General features: G+C 35.5%; 1 protein-coding gene across 3 annotated transcripts in view; it reads left to right on the top strand.

The window, feature by feature from the left end:
• Positions 1-574: 574 nt before the first annotated feature.
• LOC125649021 (endothelial PAS domain-containing protein 1-like) overlaps positions 575-22,653 on the top strand; it is a 51,534-nt gene continuing 29,455 nt past the window's right edge. Inside the window, exons 1-4 of one of the 3 annotated variants that reach the window (XM_048876223.2) lie at positions 575-778; positions 4,552-4,650; positions 5,124-5,296; positions 20,646-20,744. In XM_048876223.2, coding sequence (XP_048732180.2) covers positions 762-778; positions 4,552-4,650; positions 5,124-5,296; positions 20,646-20,744 — 388 coding nt within the window. In that variant the 5' untranslated portion in view covers positions 575-761. Of the gene's footprint in view, positions 779-994; positions 1,186-4,551; positions 4,651-5,123; positions 5,297-10,189; positions 13,196-20,645; positions 20,745-22,653 lie in introns of those variants that run through there. The other 2 variants (XM_048876224.2, XM_048876226.2) reach the window with 2 other exon arrangements.

Raw genomic sequence — 22,653 nt, 5'->3', positions numbered from 1 at the left:
AAATGCAAGAATATTTGAAATTTACATTACCAAAAACTTACAGATCTCATTAATCTTCACGATCTAATAGATTTTGCAAAATCTGCTTGAATGAAGTTGCGTGAGGATGAGAAATACTTCCTATTATTTTGTACAAAATACGATAATTTAAGGAATAAATACCAAATGGGTGATTTGAATGCAAATTCCATTAAAAAGTCTCATGAATTCAGAAAATCATACATTCACAAAGCATTTTTGTCAATATTTAAATGAATGTTTAAATCTAAGGTACACTGAATTGAGAAATCGGGACAATTGGGTTAATTTGAGATTGTGTATTATGTTACATTTATAAAAGTGTATGATGTTAATTTATGATTGATATACGCCTCATCATGAGGCTCATGTCTGGTAATCGTCAATAAAGCATTTCAATAACGAGGTACTAACTTGGTATAATGAGTTAGGTTTTATTAAATTTTACTTCTTTCGTAGTATCATATTTAAGGCACTGCGCGTATTATTTTTGTTTATTTGCCCCACCCCCCATTTCAAGCGTATTTAACTCCCACCCCATTTTTAGTCAATACCGAATACAAACGTTTGTACGACTAAAGGTCGCTGAATGATCGCCGTCGTTTTGATGTTAGCAATGGCGGAATAAAAAAAAACTTTATCAAAATATTTTGATACTTTTGTTTTGTGCTTTGGTTTGAAAATGTACATACAAGGACTTTGGAACTTTAAAATTGGATGAATGGCGTAAAAGGAAAACGATAATGTCGAAGTGCAAAAAGTGAGTGATTTTTAATAGATGTTTAGCACCTGTCAAATTTCAGGTGGAAATAATGTCAGTCATGATGCATGATATGACCTATATAAGTTTGAAGCATTGTTTTGTAATGATGTTTACGTTTTTACATTGAGTATTCCATGCTACTGACATGGTTTATTGCAAGAAGTTTATTACCTAATATAAATATACCTGGACTGGCAATTTGACTACCGTGTTGTTCATTGGTATTCACTCGTGCGTGACGGGTTTCCCCTTCAAACTGTTAAAAAATAATTATTATTCCATGCTTATCATTGTTCGTTGGTTCAAGTTAGAATAAGCAGCATCGTTCTTCATCGTGTTTTAGTGAATGGTTTTGATATAAATCCTAAGATTACGGCAGATCTTTTAAACATGAAATTTAAAAGGTAAATATGATTTAATCAATTTGACTGAATCTTCAAACCACATAAGAGGCTGATACAGTGCAAGAATGGTGAATATTTATTATATTGTTCATATAAAGTGTGTTTTTGTACCAATTAATATGATGTAATTTATACTGTTGAACTAAAAAAGAAGTAGTTCGATTATGAACAAGCTTAATAGTAAGTACTGTAATAGTTTCTGCATGTGAAACTTGAAAATCTTTATATAATGAAATAACCCTCTACTTAACCATTGAAGAGATTTGATTATTTAAATATAAGCCTTTTCTTATAAGTTTTTCTTATATCCCTTTATGTTTAGAATTAATGGTTAAGTCTTAAAACTTGCAAAGTGATGACAAGTAATGATTTGTGAAGATGAGAGTGATAGTGTACTTAAGGAATTCAAGGGAGATATGTATTGTAATTTTCTTGATATTCAACTTTTTATTCCTGGAATCCTAAAAGCTTAAAATAAAACATATCACATGGTCATTTCAGATAGACATTGCAATTTTTTTTTCTGTTTAGTTTGTACATATTTCCCCTTTATATATATATATATATATATATATAATATATATATATATATATATATATATATATATATATATATATATAATTCAATAAAAGGTGAAGATAACGAACAGTGATCAATCTCATAACTCTCACAAGCAATACAAACAAGAAAGTTGGGCAAACACGGACCCTTAGATATACCAGAGGTGGGATCAGGTGCCTAGGAGGAGTAAGCATCCCCTGTCAACTGGTCACACCCACCGTGAGCTCTATATCTTGTACAGGTAAACGGAGTTATCAGCAGTCAAAATCAGTGTGCCAAGAACGGCTTAACAATCGGCATGAAACACGTCAGACAGGATTTGACCCAATGATAGGCTGTATTGGCAAACTAGATCATTATAACGACCATAGAATTTGCGAAATGCTGACTTTAAACGAGACTGATGGAACTCCTACACCATCAACTTGTTTGTAAGTAGCCTGCTTCAATTTAAAAACTGACCATACGCAGAACAAGCTCTTGTGTATCAAATCAGTTGAGAGATGTTAACACCATATATACAGGTGATATTAACGGAATATTGCTACATAGATATGGGAAGTTGGCGATGGAGAAGTTGAAATCATCCCGTTTGTCATAAAGTTGAGTTGTTAGTTTGCCGTTAATATCTACTTTCAATAAAATATCTAAGTATGAAGCAGAAGTGGATGACTCTGTGGCACCTTTTATTTCGAGTTCATTGGGATATATTGAATTGACATATGAATGAAAATTATTATTGTTAATAAATAATATGTCGTTGATATATTTAAATGTCGAATTGAAGGCCACAGCAAGAGATTTTTTCCTCTCGCATAAAAGTTTTTGAATAAATTCTACTTCATAGGAATATAAAAACAGGTCAGCTAACAAAGGAGGATAATTCGTGCCCATGGGGATTCCAACAGACTGTTGGAAGACCTGATCACCAAAGACCATGAAGATATTGTCAATGAGGAACTCCAGCATGATTTCAATAAAACCATTTGTATATCATGCAGAAATATTCTTGGGTCTGAAGGTCATGGATACAAAAGGCACCTTTGACATATTCGAAGTTATAGATAACATTTTTGTGCTTTTCAATTTCTACAAGGTAGTTCCCCCTGGATTATACATGTCATAAATGATCATATACTCAGTATAATTTTCAAACATCTATGAGGATATAAATACATTTGGTTACATCACTGAATCTTCCCTGGCATCAGGTTTTGTGGGATTTGTTCATGTGACCAAATGTATCGATATTCCCATAATAAGATGTTTCAATGTCGGGCCTGTTGTATGTTTCATGAAAAATATCCCGGCATGAAGCGTTGCAATTCATATGATGTATTTTCAAAAATGAAATTTAGTTTAAATTTTATACTAAAGTCTTATGTTGTTCTTTCATTTCTGTTGGAATTCCCAGCTGTTTATTAAGATTCATTTGCGCGTTGTTCACAACAGTCTGAACTGCAGTACATTCATTAGGAAATGGCTATCAGTTGCAATGTATTACTAGTTTCCTTCACAAGATGTAATATAAGGGTGGAGTTTGCATGCCCAACTATAGTCACAAAAGTAAAGGTAAAGTTCACTCGAATGTGCTTTGGTTTGCCGGAAGTGAATGAGTATAGTAGAAAATTATTAGCTATTCTCCCATTTACTAGCAATCTAGTTCAAAGTGGACAAAGTGTGATAAGTAGTTTCTGTACTAAAAGCATAGGTTAATTTTGAAGAATATATGACAGAAATTACAAAAGGGTGCATATTTTCCGTGATTATAGTTGCATGATTACACTTCTTTGGACCACTGTTTTACAATTGACTCTTGTCCATGGCATGGTAATTAAAATGCAACAATTGAAATTGAATTTCTCCACTAGGAAAACGACCTTAATAATTGCAATTAAATAACTATTTTAAATTTTGATTTGTAATTTCGGGGAAATTTTCTATCCCAAAGAACACGATTATTGAGAAACAAGTTGTAGTTGTTAGATGGTACATCTGTAATTCTTCAACGCTGTCATCGAAATAACATTGCAAAATTGATGATTCCACAATGGATTTGTTGCAGATGGCAACATTTTTACGTTTGAACTAAACTAAGTATTTGTTTGTGTTCATTCACTAGACATGCATAAACTAAACTGCTGCACTAGACCATAGTTAACACACAAACTCCAATTGTTTTAATTCCATTAAAAGAGAATAAAAACAAAATGGTCAACAGAACTCTTTTATATGAATTGTAATGATGATAAAAAAAAATTTCAACAGCGAGTGTATTTTGTTGTAGAATAAAATAATCTACCTATGACATATATTCATATCATAGGTATATTTTAAAATGTTCAATATACTAACAGCAAATAGGTATTGAATGTGTTACGGTGTATGATCATTCTATCCATGAATATACATTCAATTCATCGGCAAATTTCTTGTACTGCTACATTTTCCAAATCCTAGAAGGCATTACTTAATGAGAATTAACAGTATACCATATTTAAGTGGAATTTTTAGCAAGACACAAATTTAGCGATTTTTCCATAAAATGGGTATATATATTAAGCAAGAGCTGATTTTAGCGATTTTATAATTCCAAGAAAGATAACTATTGCCTACAGTTCAGAATAAATTATTAGTGATATTCAATTTTAGTGCTCTTTACACCCTCATTAATAATTGCTAAAATTAAATCCTCGCTAAAAACTCTGCACATATGGTATACATTAGAATAACATAGAAATTGATCTTATATCAAAAGCATGAATTTTTACTCAAACATTTCTTTGTTATGATTTCTTTTTCAGGATAAAGATGTTGTCTGTGCAGGACAACAACAAGCTAATTGAGAAAGTGGAGAACTTTGAAAAGATGGAGACAGGAGGAAAAGGAAGAAAATTAACTAGGTGCGTAAAAACAAATCATATATTAAAGGATCATTTGTTTTTAACAAAGTCGCCATGGAATGAATCGATCTGTAAAACAAAGGGGATTTTAAAACTTTCTTTGTATATTATATGAATACAAATGACTGTCAGTAGACAGATACTAGATAATGAATATATTTGTGTTAATATTGGACTTTTTGGTTCATGTACATGTATTTATAGATTTTTGAAATTTAATGAATGATTCAACTATAATAGAGTGATAAATATAATGATTTAAAATTTCTTGACAGAATTTTTTTTAATTACATTGAGGTATTGGCTGTGAATATGTTATTGAAAAATGATTGGAGGCTGTATTAAACAATTACCATTACATGTAATGATTACAAGGTGTTGTGTTCTATATAAAAGCTGTCATTTTAGTAGAAATTATTGAAGAATTTATGGAAAGTATGCCAGGGTATAGTTTTTTGTTTCATATTTATCAGGGCTGAAAAATCCAAAATCGCGGCCCAGAGTAGGCGAGACAAAGAGGCGGTTGAAATGGAAAAGCTGATAGAATTACTTCCCTTTGAACGTTCCACAATTCTTAAACTCGATAAGAATGCCCTGCTGGAGCTAATTCTGAACTACTTACAGATGAAACAGTACCTAGAGAAGGGTAAGTATATCTCAGCGGCTTACGGAACAGATATATATTCCACTAATCTGACAGCAACATATGTTTTAGCTGTGGCTCTGCTAGCCTTTCATTCTGGGACTCTTGAGACCATAATTTAAACCGTACTGACTTCTACTTTGAACTCATTCAATGAATTTTCTATATATTTTAATTGTAAGATGTAATATTGAGCCCAAAGTTAAGCCCATCTCAGATTTTTTGGCTCTAGAGCCAGGACTGTAAATGAAAACATCTTTGATTGCTTAAGATATTCTTTTTTTCTTCTTATGGTTTAAAAAGTCCTTTTTGTTTTATTATTAAAGTACTGTTATATTAAAATGATGCCATTGTAAAAGAATATTATGTCTAGTATCAAACCTTTACTGATACAGTAGAAGAAGACCTCTTTGGGTCTTAGTGAAATATGCCACTGTGATTACAACAATATGATCATCTTTTCGCTGGGATTACTTTGGAAGATGCTTCAGAACTATTTTAATACTAAAAACTTATGTGTTTACTTCTCATATTTACCTACCAGTTACCCCATCTCACATATACAGTATCAATTGAGTTTTATGCCCTCACTTTACTGACATTGGACATTCAATAATTGTCCTTCAATCTGTCTGTCAAGCTGAACTCTCTATACTCCATGGTAATCAGCATTTCTTATGAATCTAAGGAGAATTGGGAATTAAAGCATTGGTTTCACTTCCTACATATCCACAGTGATCAGCATTTTGTATGGAGGATTTGAGGGGAGTGGGGAATTCTAGCTATATATCCATGGTGATCAGGATTTTGTATGAAAGATTTGAGGGGAGTGGGGAATTCTAGCTACATAACCATGGTGATCAGGATTTTGTATGAAAGATTTGAGGGGAGTGGGGACTTCGATGATGATTATCATTTTGTGAGGAATTTTCGCTTCATATCCATGGTGATTAGCATTTTGTATGAAGGGTTTGAGGGGAATGAGGAATGACAATCACAGAGGTTTTTATTCTCAAAATGGCTACAGTGAAAGCGATCAGCCCGTGGGGGAAACTGATTGATTGATTGGCGATGCTGAATTATATCAAAGAAATTATTGATGTCCCTCCCCATTATCTGTGCAATCCCTGATCTTCCAGCACTCAAGTTTGTCAGTGCAGTTTCTCCTACACTTTAAATTGGATTGGATTAAAACCTGACAAGAATGTTCAGTTTACATGTAGTTTTCAAGATGTATTGATTTTGATAAAATAAATTTCTAAGATTTTTAGATATATATATGGGGAATTTTGGTGACTGCTGTTGCAGTTTTTCCTATAGTTTAAACTTTATTGGAATAAAACTTGACAGAAATTTCAGACTTAATGATTTTGAGATGTTCCTCTGCAGATGAAAGTCAATCTTCAGTCCTAAGTGTAGTTGTGTGAGATATATCTACCGGTAATTAATTTTTAAAATCAGAGAAATAATTACCTGTACTTTTGTATTTTTCTGAATAATTTTTCATTCACATGCAGCAGTTTTTATTCTGGTAAAATACTTGTAGTTGTTACTCTTACAGATTTTGAATTTATAAATTTATGATATTCATTCCATTGACACATTGTTCTATTGATATAAAAGTACAGAGGTTAAAGGTTAAAACTTGTGTTTCATGTCCAGTGACTGTAACGTCCTATTGCATGTTGTAGCTTTGTGATGTAAATCAAGCCCTTCCCTGTCTCTTGTGTACGTGATTACTGTCACTGAACTTCCCAGTACCAAGCTGACATAGAACAAGGATGATATAGTGTTTACAGTCATTTCAGGGGAAAAACCCCAGAATAGCAAAATGCTGGTTAATGTATTCTATGACCTATTGAACTTACAGGGGATAATTCAATAAAATAAACATGTATTTCAGGTTGATTGCTCTTTTTTTTTTTTTGTGATCTGCTTTGTAAGCATGACATTGCATTTTTTTCAGTTAGATAAAGGATTGAGACATGCTTCCCTGTCACTTTAATGAGATTATTTTTATTTTCAACTTGTGGTGACTCAAAATTATGTAAATTAAATTTCAGAAAATGTCCAGGAGACACATTTTTTATCTGTAATTAGAGTGACAGAAATGTGCAAACTAGTCATCATGATATTAAATTTAATGCATTAATTTTGAAACAAAAAACAGCCTGCATCTTGAATTTATGGTAGACAGCATGAAATTGTTTTTCATGAAATTCGAATTATAATGTCCTTTAAAAAAGAACTGAAAATAGATCTCTTATCTAGTGTGTAGAATTTCCAGTTTTTGTCTTGGACACTGCTCGGCTAGAAATCATGCAGTAACACACAAGGACCAGTTCTTTGCTGTCATTTCATTTTAGAAAAACAAAAACACCGAGATCATGTGAAATGCTCCTGAATGACATTCAGATTTTCTGTTGAATAGTTTTAATGTTAATTCTTTAGTGCTCAATCAGACCTTGACATTTTAGTTACGGTTTAGATGTCGCAAACAGAAAAGGACTATTTAGAAATGAGACCATGGGTTATGATGATAGTAATATTTATATGCAATACATGCATTTGCCTCAAACCAAGAAAGAACAGAATTTGATTAAAATTTTAACGAAAGCACTTGTTATATTCATATACTGTAGCTAGAAATAATTGCTTGTGCTCACAGATACAAGCATCTACATTGGCTTATTTTGGTTTGATTGATTTTGATTTGATTGATTTTGGTTTGAGTGGATAGACTCTTTGTCATAGTAGGGAATTCTAAACGTGTAGTGTCAGAAGAGATTATACGCTGGAAAGCCTGAACCAGTAAAATGTGGTTATATGTCTCTTCTTTACTGATCTGTTGATTGACCGGGGGGGGTTCAGGCTGTTAGAATTGATGTTTGTATGTCTGATCTATTGATTGACCGGGGGGGGGGGGGGGGGGGGGGTCAGGCTGTTAGAACTGATGTTTGAATGTCTGATCTATTGATTGACCGGGGGGGGGGGGGGGGGGGGGGGGGGGGTCAGGCTGTTAGAATTCATGTTTGTCTGTCTGATCTATTGATGGTGGGAGTGGTGGGTTGTTGTTGTTAGAATTCATGTTTAGGAAAAGAAAACCATGTATGTCTCTTCTTCACAGATCTATTGATTGGGGTGGGGATGGGGGTAATCAGACTGTTAGAATTTATGTTTGAATGTCTGTTCAGAGAAATTGACAACAGAAAGAGCTTAAATTTTTGATCTATTTTAAAATGTGTGCTTGTTTGGAATACTGGTGTTATAAAGAGTTATGGATCTTTACACAGAAGGAATACAGCATTCATTGCTATCTGGGTTTACCACCCATCTCCTGTTTTCTTTTACATATTGTAGTAAGAATCAAATCTCAGTACTTTACAAACTGACCTAGTATATATAGGTAGATATATGAACTTGTACTGAAATAAAATTGAAAATACTGTGACATCTAGCAGAACTTACAATAAAAATCAGTGTATAAGAATTTTATGGATGCCGTCATCAATTATTCCCATATTTGTCACTCAGCATTTACGAACATCATCACACTGGGGACTGGGTTGTCAAACGACTGACACAAAAATCTCCAGTTCATCTGTTTTCTTGATTCTGCAGTATTGATGTCTTTCCTAAACAATCAGATGATACGACTAGATTGTGAAAACTAAAGATTACTAGTTGATCATTGTTAATATTGATTCGTTTGGATGGACTAGGATATTTTCGTAAATTATCGCGTGCTTTAGATTAATTAAGAACGACATTTTTTTTATCCTTTAGTGTACTGTGTTATATTAATGAATATTAAATGAAATTTACTTCAGTTATAAAGTGGTATCCATTCTTTAGAAATATTTGTTATTAAAATTGATAGAATTTGAAATGTAATTGTATTGTCCCTTGCAAATTTTGAAGAACGTTGATGTCATTTTATATTTTCTTCTGATTTTAAAAATGTCACAAAAATAAGTACTGTTTTTCTTTAAAATTTGCTAATTGATTAAAAGAGTGCTTGCATAATTTTTAGTCATAGTGTATATAAAGAATAGATTTATGTTTAATTTTTTCTTTAATTGAATTATCTCCAGTAATTATAAGGTCTTTAGTCTGATCCTTTCATTCCTGTTATTGTAAAATTAAAAATCAAGCTTAGCATACAGATTATTCCTAAAATCATAACATCTTCCATAGATTTTCATCTTTCACAACACCTTGGATGTTACAACTAAGGAAATCCTAAAATTTCCGAACAATGTCCACCTAACATCGCTATGTAAACAAGCAAATTTTATTGAGGCTGTTAGTTTTGGCTTTGATAAGTGCTTGAATGTATGTACAGTCAAACCTTGTTATCTCAAACTTGTTAAGATCAAGAAATAACTTTGAGATATCCGAAGGTTCGAGATACTGAAGATAAAATACATAAAGAAAGTGTATTTGGGACTTCAACTCACTTTGACATATTCACGGTATTCGAGATAAATGATGTTTGAGATGCTGAATTTCAACTGTAGCATGGATTGGGTGCCAATATAAGACCTGAATTATATGCAGAAAAAATAGTGCTGTAAGTCAAAGTTGTTTTTTTTTGTATAGCAGATGGATCTGTAGCTCTCAATTTTTATTTTTTCCAGAGTGCTACAGTTCTACAGCTAGCTCTGTTGTGACCATGGATTTGATATTGTTAGATCTTTGAGTACTTACCTACCAAACTAAATGCGGATCAAAGGATCTGATTTTAAAATTTTGGTCTGGTTAATCTATTCATTTGATGCATGAAATGTTGTCCACACCAGGCAACCAAACTGATGACTTGATTTCATCTCTACATACTACATACTAATCTGAATACACTAAAACATCCACACAAGCGACATGATTCGATCTCTATACACTACAGAGTTGTGGAAAACTGATGGTCAATTGGCCATGCCAGCAATACTGATTTAAATTGCTCATGACAGGTAAAAATGCAGTCAGTGTCAGTTTAAATGACCAGCATATTTTTTCTGTTGTAATTTTCTTCAAAATTTGAATGTAATTGCACAATAGTGTTGAAAAATCGGAAAAATTTCATAATCGATAATCGTTCATAATCGGAAAAATTGTATCGATTAATGATCGATATAATTGGTATTTACATGTAGTTGATAAATGCTTCTTATTTTGGAGGTTATTTCTATTTAGTTTTATGGATATATGTGCAGCATACACGCTAGCTGGTGTCACTGAATTCCCACTTTTCAATGTGGAGTCCACTCTGACTCTCCCCACACATGTCTCGATATAAAAGCGGGATTAACAGTCAGATGAATCTCGGATTAGATATATTAGTGTACAGACGATAATCGATTAAGAAAAATAGAATCAATAATCGGAATTGAAGAGCCAAAAATGATCGTCAATTGATTGTCGGCGACAGTCGTTTCATCACTATTGCACAATGTTTTTTCGCTGATATGAGATGGAAGCTGTTTTAAAGTAAAGACATGTCCAAAGTGGACAGTTTGGGGCAAAACCTGCAGAAAAAAACCTGAAAGTTCTTGAGGATGGCAGGATAAAGTATGAAAAATCAGAAGTAGGAATTCAAAGAGAATCGGAAAGAGGGGTGGGAATGACTTAAAAGTTTGACGTTGATGAAATGACATGACATCTAGCATTTGCAATGACAGCACAAGTAGTACAGATAAGAGAACTTTACGAAAGAACTGCAAACAAAATACTATTGGCTGTTTAGATACTACAAAACATGAAAATTCCATTCAACACTAAAGAGGATGAAAATTTCAACAGTTAAATAAGATGCTGGGGAAAACTGGTCATCCATCCATTAGCAAGAAATGTTATTGACAGTGAATGAATCTGTTAGGGAGTGGAGTGGAGAATTTGAAACATACATGCCTTGATTAAACAGAACCGTCCTATATCAGGTTTTACTTGATTAAACAGAACCGTCTTATATCAGGTTTTACTTGAATGAATTCTTTAGATGAGGCAGAGGAATTGCAACATTTTTGGCGACATACAACGACGACTGGACAGTTTTCATTAAGTACACACTGTGAACTTAGGTGGCTCACTGCCAGTGTGATAATTAAGATGAGCAAAGAACCTTAATAACATCTTGCAACACATTTTTAGACATTTAATCTGCCTATTCATTTGATGCAGGAAATATAACGCAGTCGATGTAAACAGTGCATTGCAATGTCATATTAGCTGCAATGTTTTTTCTTTCAAACCAAGCAACAAAACGTACGAAGGTATGAGAAAGCTTGTCTGAAATTTAAAAACGTTGGTGGTACTTTCGAACAATTTATCTATTTTATCTTCGGGATTGTCAATGAAGTAAACCATGGTGACGGTGACATTTTTCCGGAAGCACTATGGGTAATCCTCATCATTTTTCATCTGATGAAGAACAAATCACATGTGTGATCATTGGGGCGAGCTCGTCACGTCGCTTCGCAGCGCCAATAAGTACATAAATGAAAAAGGCAAAAAATATGCAATTTTACAAAGTATTTAATTTAAAAACCGCCATCTTGTGACGTAGTGTCGTAAAAAGTATAAGTATGGATGTAATGAGCTACCTCAAGGAAGAGACAGTATTTCAGATTTATGGTTTCAAGTTTTCCCTCTAACCATGCATTGACAGTGGTACTGTTTAGTATAAAACAATTTTCACTAGCTGCTCTTCTGCTGCAAAAACTAGATCAACATTACTTCACTCGACTTATTAAAGTAAATGAAAAATACACAGGAAAATAAACTTTCTTATCAAATGCACAAACTAATATCTGATGAGACTATGAGCAAGATGTCTTAGAGAGTGAAAAATTAATGGGGAGGGGGGGGGATGAATCAAGCGATAAATGGAATAGTTATTAGGTAGTTAATAAAACATTATGGACTTTTTATTGGTATTCTATGACTTCAGCTTTAAACTGGCATAAATCACTCTAAACGGGCTTACTTTGTCTCCTTGATAGTCCGAATGTCTAGCTCTCTAGATACTGTTTTCCACAACTCTGTATGACCGCATCCAAACATAATTTAATGTGTATACCCTACAGCATCAGGACAGATGACATGATTTGATCTACGTAAACTTACAGCATCCAAACACATGATTTGATCTGTGCATACTATGAGATCCAAACACACATCATGACATTTGTTTCATATACACATACATTACAGTCGGTGCATTCAGTATAGTTAGTAGTGGAAGTGAAAACAAGGGCATGGATTGTGCAATTATCATATAGTAAAATTAGATTGGTATGATCACCCAATAAACCACTGGAGAATATAGTTGCCAATATTTAGTTGCCTTGGGTAATCTTTTGACTTTTCTGTCTTACACTTAGAACTCGTCAAGGTCTGGAAACACAATAAGGATTATGTGTGCTCTGTACCAGTAGGTAATTGGGTTAATCCATGATACTCAGACTTCTTTGGTAACCTTCCCCCCTCCCCACGGAAGATTTTTATCGTGGGCAGCATGGCTATTATTTTCTGCAACACAGAGATAAAGTTGAACGTATCCTGTCACACATACACCTATCATCTCAGGTGCACGATATAACGCTCCCCAAACAATAAATCTCCTCCGCCATCCTATCTCATGGCCAATGTGTTGTTAGTGTATTGCTGGCTACACAGCAATACAGAAGCCGGTGATCAATACCTTATTATTACCAGACTACACAGACTTCCCCCTTCATCATCGCTATATAGATGTCCGAGGAAGTAAAACTTGACACGGCACAGTGTCCTGGCTCAGCACAACAAACATGGCTGTGTGCACCCCTCGCGCTGCTTTTATGTTTAGAAATGTCAGGATTTTTAAAATTCGACTGCCAACTCTTATGCATAGGAAAAAATTCAGAGGTATGTTTTATTGGAGTTAAGCATTCTCAAATGTGCATGTAGGTAGATTGAAACATTGGGGAGGGGATCTGTTTAATTGGAGGTGTAAAGAGGATCTGTCTAATTAAAGGTGTAAATGGATTTGTGTAATTTGAGAAAGTACATTTAAATGATAACCTATGAGAACTTTATTTAAAAAAGTGCAGAGTATATCATGATAACAATGCTGTTTAATTGAAAACAAATAGAAGAACCTACACTACAGGTAATTGTCATGAATTTCTTACGAATTCCAGAGAGAGCAAGGAATTTACTTGGCAAAAAGTAATGGGGCATGTGTTCATGCATTTTAATTTATCTTTATGGAATTCCTGATAGGGGCCACATGATGCCATAATGAGGGTTAAGAAAGAAAAGCTTTCAATAAATATATATAATCAAGTAGTTATTATATAATTGATAATTTACCTATTTGATCCCAATGAAACAAGTTATTTGTCCTTTATGTATTTTATTCCCCAATATTTTCCAGTTGGGTTTAAAACATTTTACTTCAGCTGTCCCTGCAGACACAGCTTTAGTAATAGATCACTTGGTTACCCTATATATTGGCATCCCAGTGATTGGAATGCAGGCTCTTGTGTCGCTAAAAAAGGAAAGCAATTTGATTTTGGTATTTAGAAGTTATTTTTAAGACGCTCCTCGATGAAGCATCAGGTGATGGGATGAAGCAGATTTCTCTTGCATATGACAAGTCCTCTTCTTTTTTTATCAGTCTCAATTTAATATTCGGTTTGAAATGACATATGTAACTGAGGTATTAGCATTATTTAGATTGTCCAGCTGGTCCTGCGAATTTTACCGTTGAAAATCTTATATAATAGGTAAAACTTAAACTATACATATATAGTGTCATGATTGATTAATTATAAAGTGGATTTTTATGAGTAGATTTCTTGGCTTCATTGTCTTGGCAGCCCATCTGCTGTCATTCCTATGTATCAGACAGGCTTAACCAGTCAATCATTTCTCCTGTCTCCAAACCAGACAGCACAATTTGTTTATATACTGTTTACCCTGGTCACAAATATTTCTCTCCTTTTCTCCACAGTAGTCCTGCAGGGTTTATGAAGTTGAATAATACCACTGGACAGGTAGAATTTTTGGGAGGTCTTTTCTGGCGGACTAATGTTGACCCTAAATCTCTTTTGTCATTAGGATTCACATGTATTTGAATGTTTTTTGTAGCTGAGATTGAAAATAAGAGACAAGTTTTAGGCTGTTTTGTCTGCAAATATATTCATGGTTTAAGAGCTTTGGAGCTGTAAAAGATGAAGACTTTACATTTGATGAACTAAAAAGTCAAGATTGCAGTCTATGCTCTGTACGCCTATTGCTCTATGCTCTCCCCTTAGTGCTCGTATGCCAGTTCCAACCATCATCAGATGGTCTTCAACCTTCCTCAGATTTTTTGATCCAGGACAATGACATCCTACATTTGATGGGTCAGCAGTGGTGGCCAGCTACTCGATGGATTCTGGCTTCCAACACAGATCGTCTTGACGATGCCTTAGCCAGCATGTTGTTTCTCTACGGCTTCTAGTTTTTCACCAGTCTTACTTTATCTGCCATGTATCCCTGGTTTTCTGAGCATGAGCTGATTGTGTGCTGGGAACCTTCTACACCAGACCTCAGCAAGAAAACAGCCAAAATACTCCATTCCTGATCCCTACAGTCTGCCTACTTGAAACTCTTTTTCTCACATGCCTCCTCACAATGCTCTTGCCATGGTACGGTCAGTTATAGTGACCAGTGTCTTTGATTGCTGAGAGGCTTAACACTGCTTCATGTTGTTTCCATGATGTTAACCTTAACTCGGCCTCAATTCTCAGTCTCACCCTCTATCCAGCAATGGTGTTTGTCCTAACCATCAGCTATTGCTTCACTTTGTCTCACAAACTGAATCTTCTTCTGTTTTACTTCTGTGGGCTGTATCCTATTCCTTTCCACCTCCAGCACATCAGCTAACTCCTGCAGGACCTTTCATGCCACCGTTTATATCTCCCCTGAGAACCTGATAGAATATGTGCCCCTTTTCCACATTTGTAGTTTGCGTCTTCCGTTAGTCTCTACTGTTGAAGGTTTACAGGAGATGGGAGCCTGTCATACACCTACCTCATTAAGAATGAAAGTCTGAATTGGTCTTTTCTCCACAACTCTGCCCATGTCATCTTGCATAAAAGCAAGCCCCACTTCATCCAGGCCTCTAGCTTTCCAATTAGCTCTGTCTTCTGTGTGCTTTACTTTGACTTAAACCATACTGCGGCTCATTGACCACTGCTGGAAGTGTGTCATACCCACACCTTGTCTTACAGTATATATAATATAGCATGCTCTTTGCTTGGTCAACTAATGTTTTTGCAGACCACTCAATTTGTGTCTGGAGCCCTGAGCGTTGGCAACTCGGTCATCTGCTGAGTCCCTGGATCATTATTAGGTGGCACCTACAACTAACTACCTTGAATTCCTCCACCACAGATGACAAGGGATTGGGATGACTTGCTATGAAGTCTACTTGACATAAGTGATGGTAGAACTCCAGGCCATCTCCTCTGGTAACATACACCACTCGTTCCATGGCTTCCTTCCACTGTCATGGTACAACCTCATATAGAAGGATCAACCACATTTGTTGGAGTAGGATCCCGTGCTTGTAGGTCCAGGCTTTGTACAAATCCTGGGTAATCCACTACCATCAACTTTCTGAAGCCACATCTGTACTTCATTGTGGTGTCCTTGATGCCACCTTTTTCAGTGAATGGATTCATTTATCATTTCTCCAAGCATTTTATTAGATTCCCGTTTGTGGATGGGATCTCCTCCTCTTGGATGTACATCTTGATTTGATGGTATATAAGACATTTGGACTTTTCATGGCTGGATCTTCATGCAATCCCAGGAAACACTGTCTTCAAAATTACAGACAATAAAGCATGTTTAATGGGACATGCACCAAGGGAGGTATTTTGTGTCAGTTTGCACAGTTAAAAGAACAATACTGGGAAATAAAAATAATTTGATATGAAAATTAGAGTAGGAATTCACAGTAGAATGTGTTATACTGGTGTTTGATTCGACAGATTTAACTACGTGGGTATACAGTGGTTAATGCACTGGCTTCTCACCGCTGCAACCCGAGTTTGATCCTTTAAGGATCAGCAGTGGTTGTATGTGAGGTGGTGTTGTGGTCACCGACTCAGACACATGGTTTCCTCTGGGTACTTCTGTTTCCTCTGGGTACTTTGGTTTTCTTGGGTACTTCTGTTTCCTATGGGTACTTTAGTTTCTCTGTGTATTTCTGTTTCCTCTGGGTACTTTGGTTTCTCTGGGTACTTCTGTTTCCTCTGGGTATTTCTGTTTCCTCTAGGTACTTCTGTTTCCCCTGGGTACTTTGGTTTCTCTGGGTACTTCAGTTTCTCTGGGTACTTCTGTTTCCTCTGGGTACTTTGGTTTCCTCTGGGTACTTCTGTTTCCTCAGGGTACTTTGGTTTCCTCTGGGTACTTCTGTTTCCTCTGGGTACTTCTGTTTCCTCTGGGTACTTCAGTTTCTCTGGGTATTTCTGTTTCCTCTGGGTACTTCGGTTTCTCTGGGTACTTCTGTTTCCTATGGGTACTTCAGTTTCTCTGGGTATTTCTGTTTCCTATGGTACTTTGGTTTCTCTGGGTACTTCTGTTTCTTACGGGTACTTCTGTTTCCTATGGGTACTTCGGTTTCCTATGGGTACTTCAGTTTCCTCCTACATCAGTGACTCCTTCTTGCCAATATCTGAGCCGATGAGAAGATTAAATCCTTTGTAAATTCAAACACATCAGTTATAAGATACAGTGTGTGAGGTGTTCTTTCCTTGACCCAGTGCCTCTTTAGTCCTATTATCATTCTGTAGATTGATGTTGACATGTGCCGACTCAGCTTCTCTATGTGTGAGGATCTTATTACATGTAATATTCTAGGAATTAAGTAAGCCCTTAGTATGCACGATTTTAGCATTTAATGACAAGCCTGGTATACTTAATGAACTTCAATGTTAAATCTAGCTTCTGGTATAGAGGAGGAGACACTTGTTAAAACTATTTTCTACTGCATTCTGTGGTCATTGATAAGTATTCAGCAGCACTCTTACAAGTAGACAGCAACCAGATGAACAAAGTACATGAGATATTGTAGTTTCTTTGACTGCCAAGAAATATATGATTCCCTTATATTGTGATAGAATATGCATGTACTAGACATTGATACATTTAATATCATATATATTGGTTTCCTTAGGCTTGAAGAGGAGCAGATGATGTCAAAATTTCTATACACGGCTCTTAGTATTATTGCCCAGCAACTTATTAAATTAAGATTTTCATGTTGATTAAATAAATTGCTTCAGAAGATTTAGAAAATCAAATAATAGATTTTGAGAAGGTTATAGGATTATAACCTGGTTTGGATCAGTTTGTATTGTTTTATTTAAACCCCTCTGGAGAAATACTTGTCAAAAACTAGAAATGTTGCATTCTTGAAACAGCAGACACTCTCCAAGCAAAGTGTTGGTCGTGACTGAGTCACATTCAAGACTTTAGCTGTAGTCAGGGGTTTCTGGTTTTTTCTTGCCATGAAAAAAGTTATTGTGCAGCAGCCATCTGTAAAACATCAAACCGTGACAACCTTATAGAGTTTGCAGATTAATTTTGTAATGGTGGGTTATATTGACTCTACTGTGTATGTTCTGTTGGAAGACAAGAAATGATTGAAATGATTACCATGACATGGGTGGATTCATTGATTACCAGAGGAATTCTAAAGACAATATCATCATGGATCCCTAGTAAATGTTATCACTTAGAATATTACCCCAGTGATGAGGTGTTGATCGCGTTTATCAGGAAAATTGAAAGTAGAATTGAGGGGTGTTTTCAGAGCATAAATTTGACATTTATTGGCTGTTTATAATTCTTTTAAGTAATGAATAGATTTAGCTGAGGTTGTATGGGAACATATCAAGAATGACATATATAATTGTTCTGGCAAGCATTCAATACTGTTCATATCCCATTACTTCGCCACTTCCAGACTTCATGTACATGCTGTGTAAAAAAGAATGTCAGTAGCCTGCATTTCCTGATTAATGATGGTATTAATTGGAATCTGTGGTAGAATGCACTGGCTTGATAACATTGAATGCACTCTGCTGATTGTGACAGAACCCCAACTGCAACCTTCATCTATCCAAGAATTCTGCTTTGCTTTGCCATATTTTAAGAGGTGTAAATTCTATGGTGATAAATTGTATAAATTGCATGTCCATTTCGTGATATAGAGCATGGTCCTTTACCAACAGCATTGTTTTTGTCAGAAGTAATTTTTTCAGTTAACACAAAATCTAATGAATGATTGCACCTCTGGTTGTCTGAAGGGATTTCAGTCATTTGAAATAAAGAATAGACTTGGCTGTACAACACTATTAGCTACTACTGGTCTAGTGATATGTAGACATTCACAGCAAAAGTGACAGGCCTTGTGGGCATGGAATACAATTTCACATTTAGAAAATAGGTTTAGGGATATTTTTCCCCTTCACCAGAGTGATTTATCACTTTATCTAATTTCCAGACCAACTTCTATAATTCTTTTTTCTTTAGATTCAGTAGACAACAAGTTAATGTTTGTTGTCACATTGTTGGGTGGTGTAGTTGTCATAGTGTTGGGTGGTGTAGTTGTCACAGTGTTGGGTGGTGTAGTTGTCACATTGTTGGGTGATAGAGTTGTCTCAGTGTTGGGTGGTGTAGTTGTCTCAGTGTTGGGTGGTGTAGTTGTCACATTGTTGGGTGGTGTAGTTGTCACAGTGTTGGGTGGTGTAGTTGTCACAGTGTTGGGTGGTGTAGTTGTCTCAGTGTTGGGTGGTGTAGTTGTCTCAGTGTTGGGTGGTGTAGTTGTCACAGTGTTGGGTGGTGTAGTTGTCACAGTGTTGGGTGGTGTAGTTGTCACAGTGTTGGGTGGTGTAGTTGTCTCAGTGTTGGGTGGTGTAATTGTCACAGTGTTGGGTGGTGTAATTGTCACAGTGTTGGGTGGTGTAGTTGTCACAGTGTTGGGTGGTGTAGTTGTCACAGTGTTGGGTGGTGTAGTTGTCACATTGTTGGGTGGTGTAGTTGTCTCAGTGTTGGGTGGTGTAGTTGTCACATTGTTGGGTGGTGTAGTTGTCACAGTGTTGGGTGGTGTAGTTGTCACATTGTTGGGTGGTGTAGTTGTCACAGTGTTGGGTGGTGTAGTTGTCACATTGTTGGGTGGTGTAGTTGTCACAGTGTTGGGTGGTGTAGTTGACACAGTGTTGGGTGGTGTAGTTGACACAGTGTTGCCCTCGAGGAATATGATTTTTCTTGGGTGAATAAATCTTCATATCTCCCTCACTATCATGCAATAAATGTATAATATTTCCTGGTTAGGCAAACACACGAGAGATCTAGACATCACAAGGCAATGCTTAAGTGACTAAAACGTGGGTAAAATAAAGTTGTGACTGTTGAAGATGCTTGATGGAAGTGATAATGCCAATCTTGATATATGCATGATCATTCAGAATAACGGTGATGACTTTCTTAACACAGCAAAAGGAACTCAAGGTTAAGAATATGAAAGAAGCATGTATGATGCGATGATAAAGACGTCTTTGATCATAAACAGGTTATAAATTAAAATTATAGAAAATGCAGAAAGCGATACAATTGAAATTTCAAGACTAGACATAGTTCAGGCAATATTTATAGACTTGTTAGATTGGATTTTCATATAGTTTTTATTATTTATTCATTTATTTGATTATGCATAAACTGTTGACATAAGATTATTGAGTCGAAATATTATGCAAAGACTGCAATCTGATTAAAACCAGATCTTCAATCCGCTCCTCTATTGGCCATGTCGATCTGGTTTTATCAGTGTCGATCTGGTTTTATCAGTGTTTTATCAGTGTCGATCTGGTTTTATCAGTGTCGATCTGGTTTTAATCACAGGCAATTTCATCGCTTGGGGTCGAATTTACTATATAAAGAGTATTTATATAGTAAATTCGACCCCAAGCGATGCAATTGCCTGTGGTTTTAATCAGTGTCGGTCTGGTTTTAATCCATGTCGATCTGGTTTTAATCAGTGTCAATCTGGTTTTGATCAGATTGTGCAGACTTAACTTGGGGCTGGTGGGGAACATTTACTGTAATTGCTATGCAATACTTACAGAATATTCAAGTTTTACGTATACTTTTGAGCAATCACATTACATTATGATATCATTGGTATAGACATCTGAAGAAATTTTTACTTGGATATCCGTAAAAATAAAATTCTGGCTTGATTTCGTGGAAAACTTACAAATAACGTACTAGATAAAAACGCGTGTCATTCAAAGTACATATGAAAATGATTTTGTAGAAATGGCTAAGTTGTCTCTCGAGGACCCTGTGCCTGCTAGAGAGGAAGAATCTCCACTGCCTGTTGTTAAGAATGGCACGCACCAGATCGTCGTCAATGGTAAGTTACTGTGACCAATATATCTTCTGAATGAACAAATGTTTTGCAACATGCATTTTTTTGTAATTTTTATTCTCACTGACTGATTTATTATTACCTCATCAGAACTTTGTTTCTAGTTGTCCTGACTTGGGCTCTTGATTTTAACTGAACTTAAACGAAAATCCTCTCCACCATATGTCATATTTACAAGCTTGATTTAACAGCCAGATATGCTGGGAGAATGGACAAAATGTTGATTTCTTCCACATCTTTATGTCAGTTTCACTGGCTGTAAGGTATAAGCTGTCCTTAAAATGAAAGGTCTACATAATGACCAGCCTAAAACCAATGAATACTCTTGTGATAGTACATTTTGTTTGACTTGTCATTAAAATTCTTATGAAGCATATGTTGCTAAACTTTTTTAGCTCACCTGAGCCAGAGGCTTAAGTGAGCTTTTCTGATCAAAATTTGTACGTTGTCTGTTGTCGTTAACTTTTCACATTTTCATCTTCTTCTCCAGAACCACTGGGTCAATTTCAAGAGCTAAGATTTACATGAAAGCTTCCTGACATAGTAGATTCAAGTTTGTTCAAATCATGGCCCCCGGAGTAGGTTGGGGCCACAATAGGTGATCAAACTTTTAAATAGAAATATATAGGGAAAATCTTTAAAAATCTTCTTCTCAAGAACCACTGATCCAGAAGAGGTGAGGTTTACGTAAAAGCTTCCTGACATAATGCAGATTCAAGTTTGTTCAAATCATGGCCCCCGGGGATAGGTTGGGGCCACAATAGGGGATCAAAGTTTTAGATAGAAATATATAGAGAAAATCTTTAAAAATCTTCTTCTCGAGAAACATTGGGCCAAAGAAGTTGACTTTTACATGAAAGGTTTCTGACATAATGCAGGTTCAAGTTTGTAAAAATCATGGCCTCCAGAGGTAGGTTGGGGCCACAATAGGGACTAAGGTTTTACATGCAAATATATATGGAAAGTCTTCAGATAAGGGCCAAGGTGACTCAGGTGAGCGATGTGGCCCATGGGCCTCTTGTATGTTATTTGTATATGTATGTGACTCTTGTAACATCGGTATAATTAGTAATCTGTGAACCAAACTTCATTTTACCACCCACCCACGAATACAAATTACTATTACCATACCAATCTGTCTGTCTGTGTTTGTGTGCTTCACAGTGTGTTGGGATCATAACTTTGAAGTGGAAAGGCACTGAAGGCCTATGAAAAGCTACTGATATAAAGGGGTTGTTTTGTTTGCACATACAAGGTCATTTCGACATGGTCAAGGTCACATGAATTTGCTTTTTCAAACTGACTTTGCAACGCTTGAATTGTAGTTCTAATTTTATGCTGACACTACATTGCTTATGATCAAAGAGTGTGATATTTCTTAAGTAATGCAATTTGGTCAAGGTCAAGGTTATAGTGATTGAGATGGAGGCTATGCTTTTGTTAGTCAGTGTTATTTGGTAGACTTAGAACAAAGGTCACTAGATTGTTGAGCTCTCTAATGGGAGATTACAGATCACCCTTTTTATATTTAGTAGTAAACCACATGCCACTAAATGATCACATATCACTCACCGGCTAATTGTGTGTGGAAAGTAAGACCACCTGAATATTAATGGTAAACGTGTGTACATTATTTTTTACATGAAGGATATTCTTCACGCTAATTATGAATGAATATTATTAGACCCTTATGTTCCTTACTAGCATCTTGGTATTGACAGCTGTTGAAAATCAAGCTGCTCAGCCTCAATGTGGGAGTTCAGGAAGTTCAGTGCAGGCCTACTGTTCATGATATCCTAAGAATTTATACCCATCTGTGTACAAAAACTACTGTTGCATACAATAGATGAATCACTTCATTGATACCTTTATAATCACTAAAGAAAAATTATTC

The sequence above is a fragment of the Ostrea edulis genome, chromosome 5 (assembly GCF_947568905.1).
Source record: "Ostrea edulis chromosome 5, xbOstEdul1.1, whole genome shotgun sequence".
Lineage (NCBI taxonomy): Eukaryota > Metazoa > Mollusca > Bivalvia > Ostreida > Ostreidae > Ostrea > Ostrea edulis.
The sequence above is the reverse complement of the archived record's forward strand: the minus strand, read 5'-3'. Positions and strand labels throughout refer to the sequence as shown.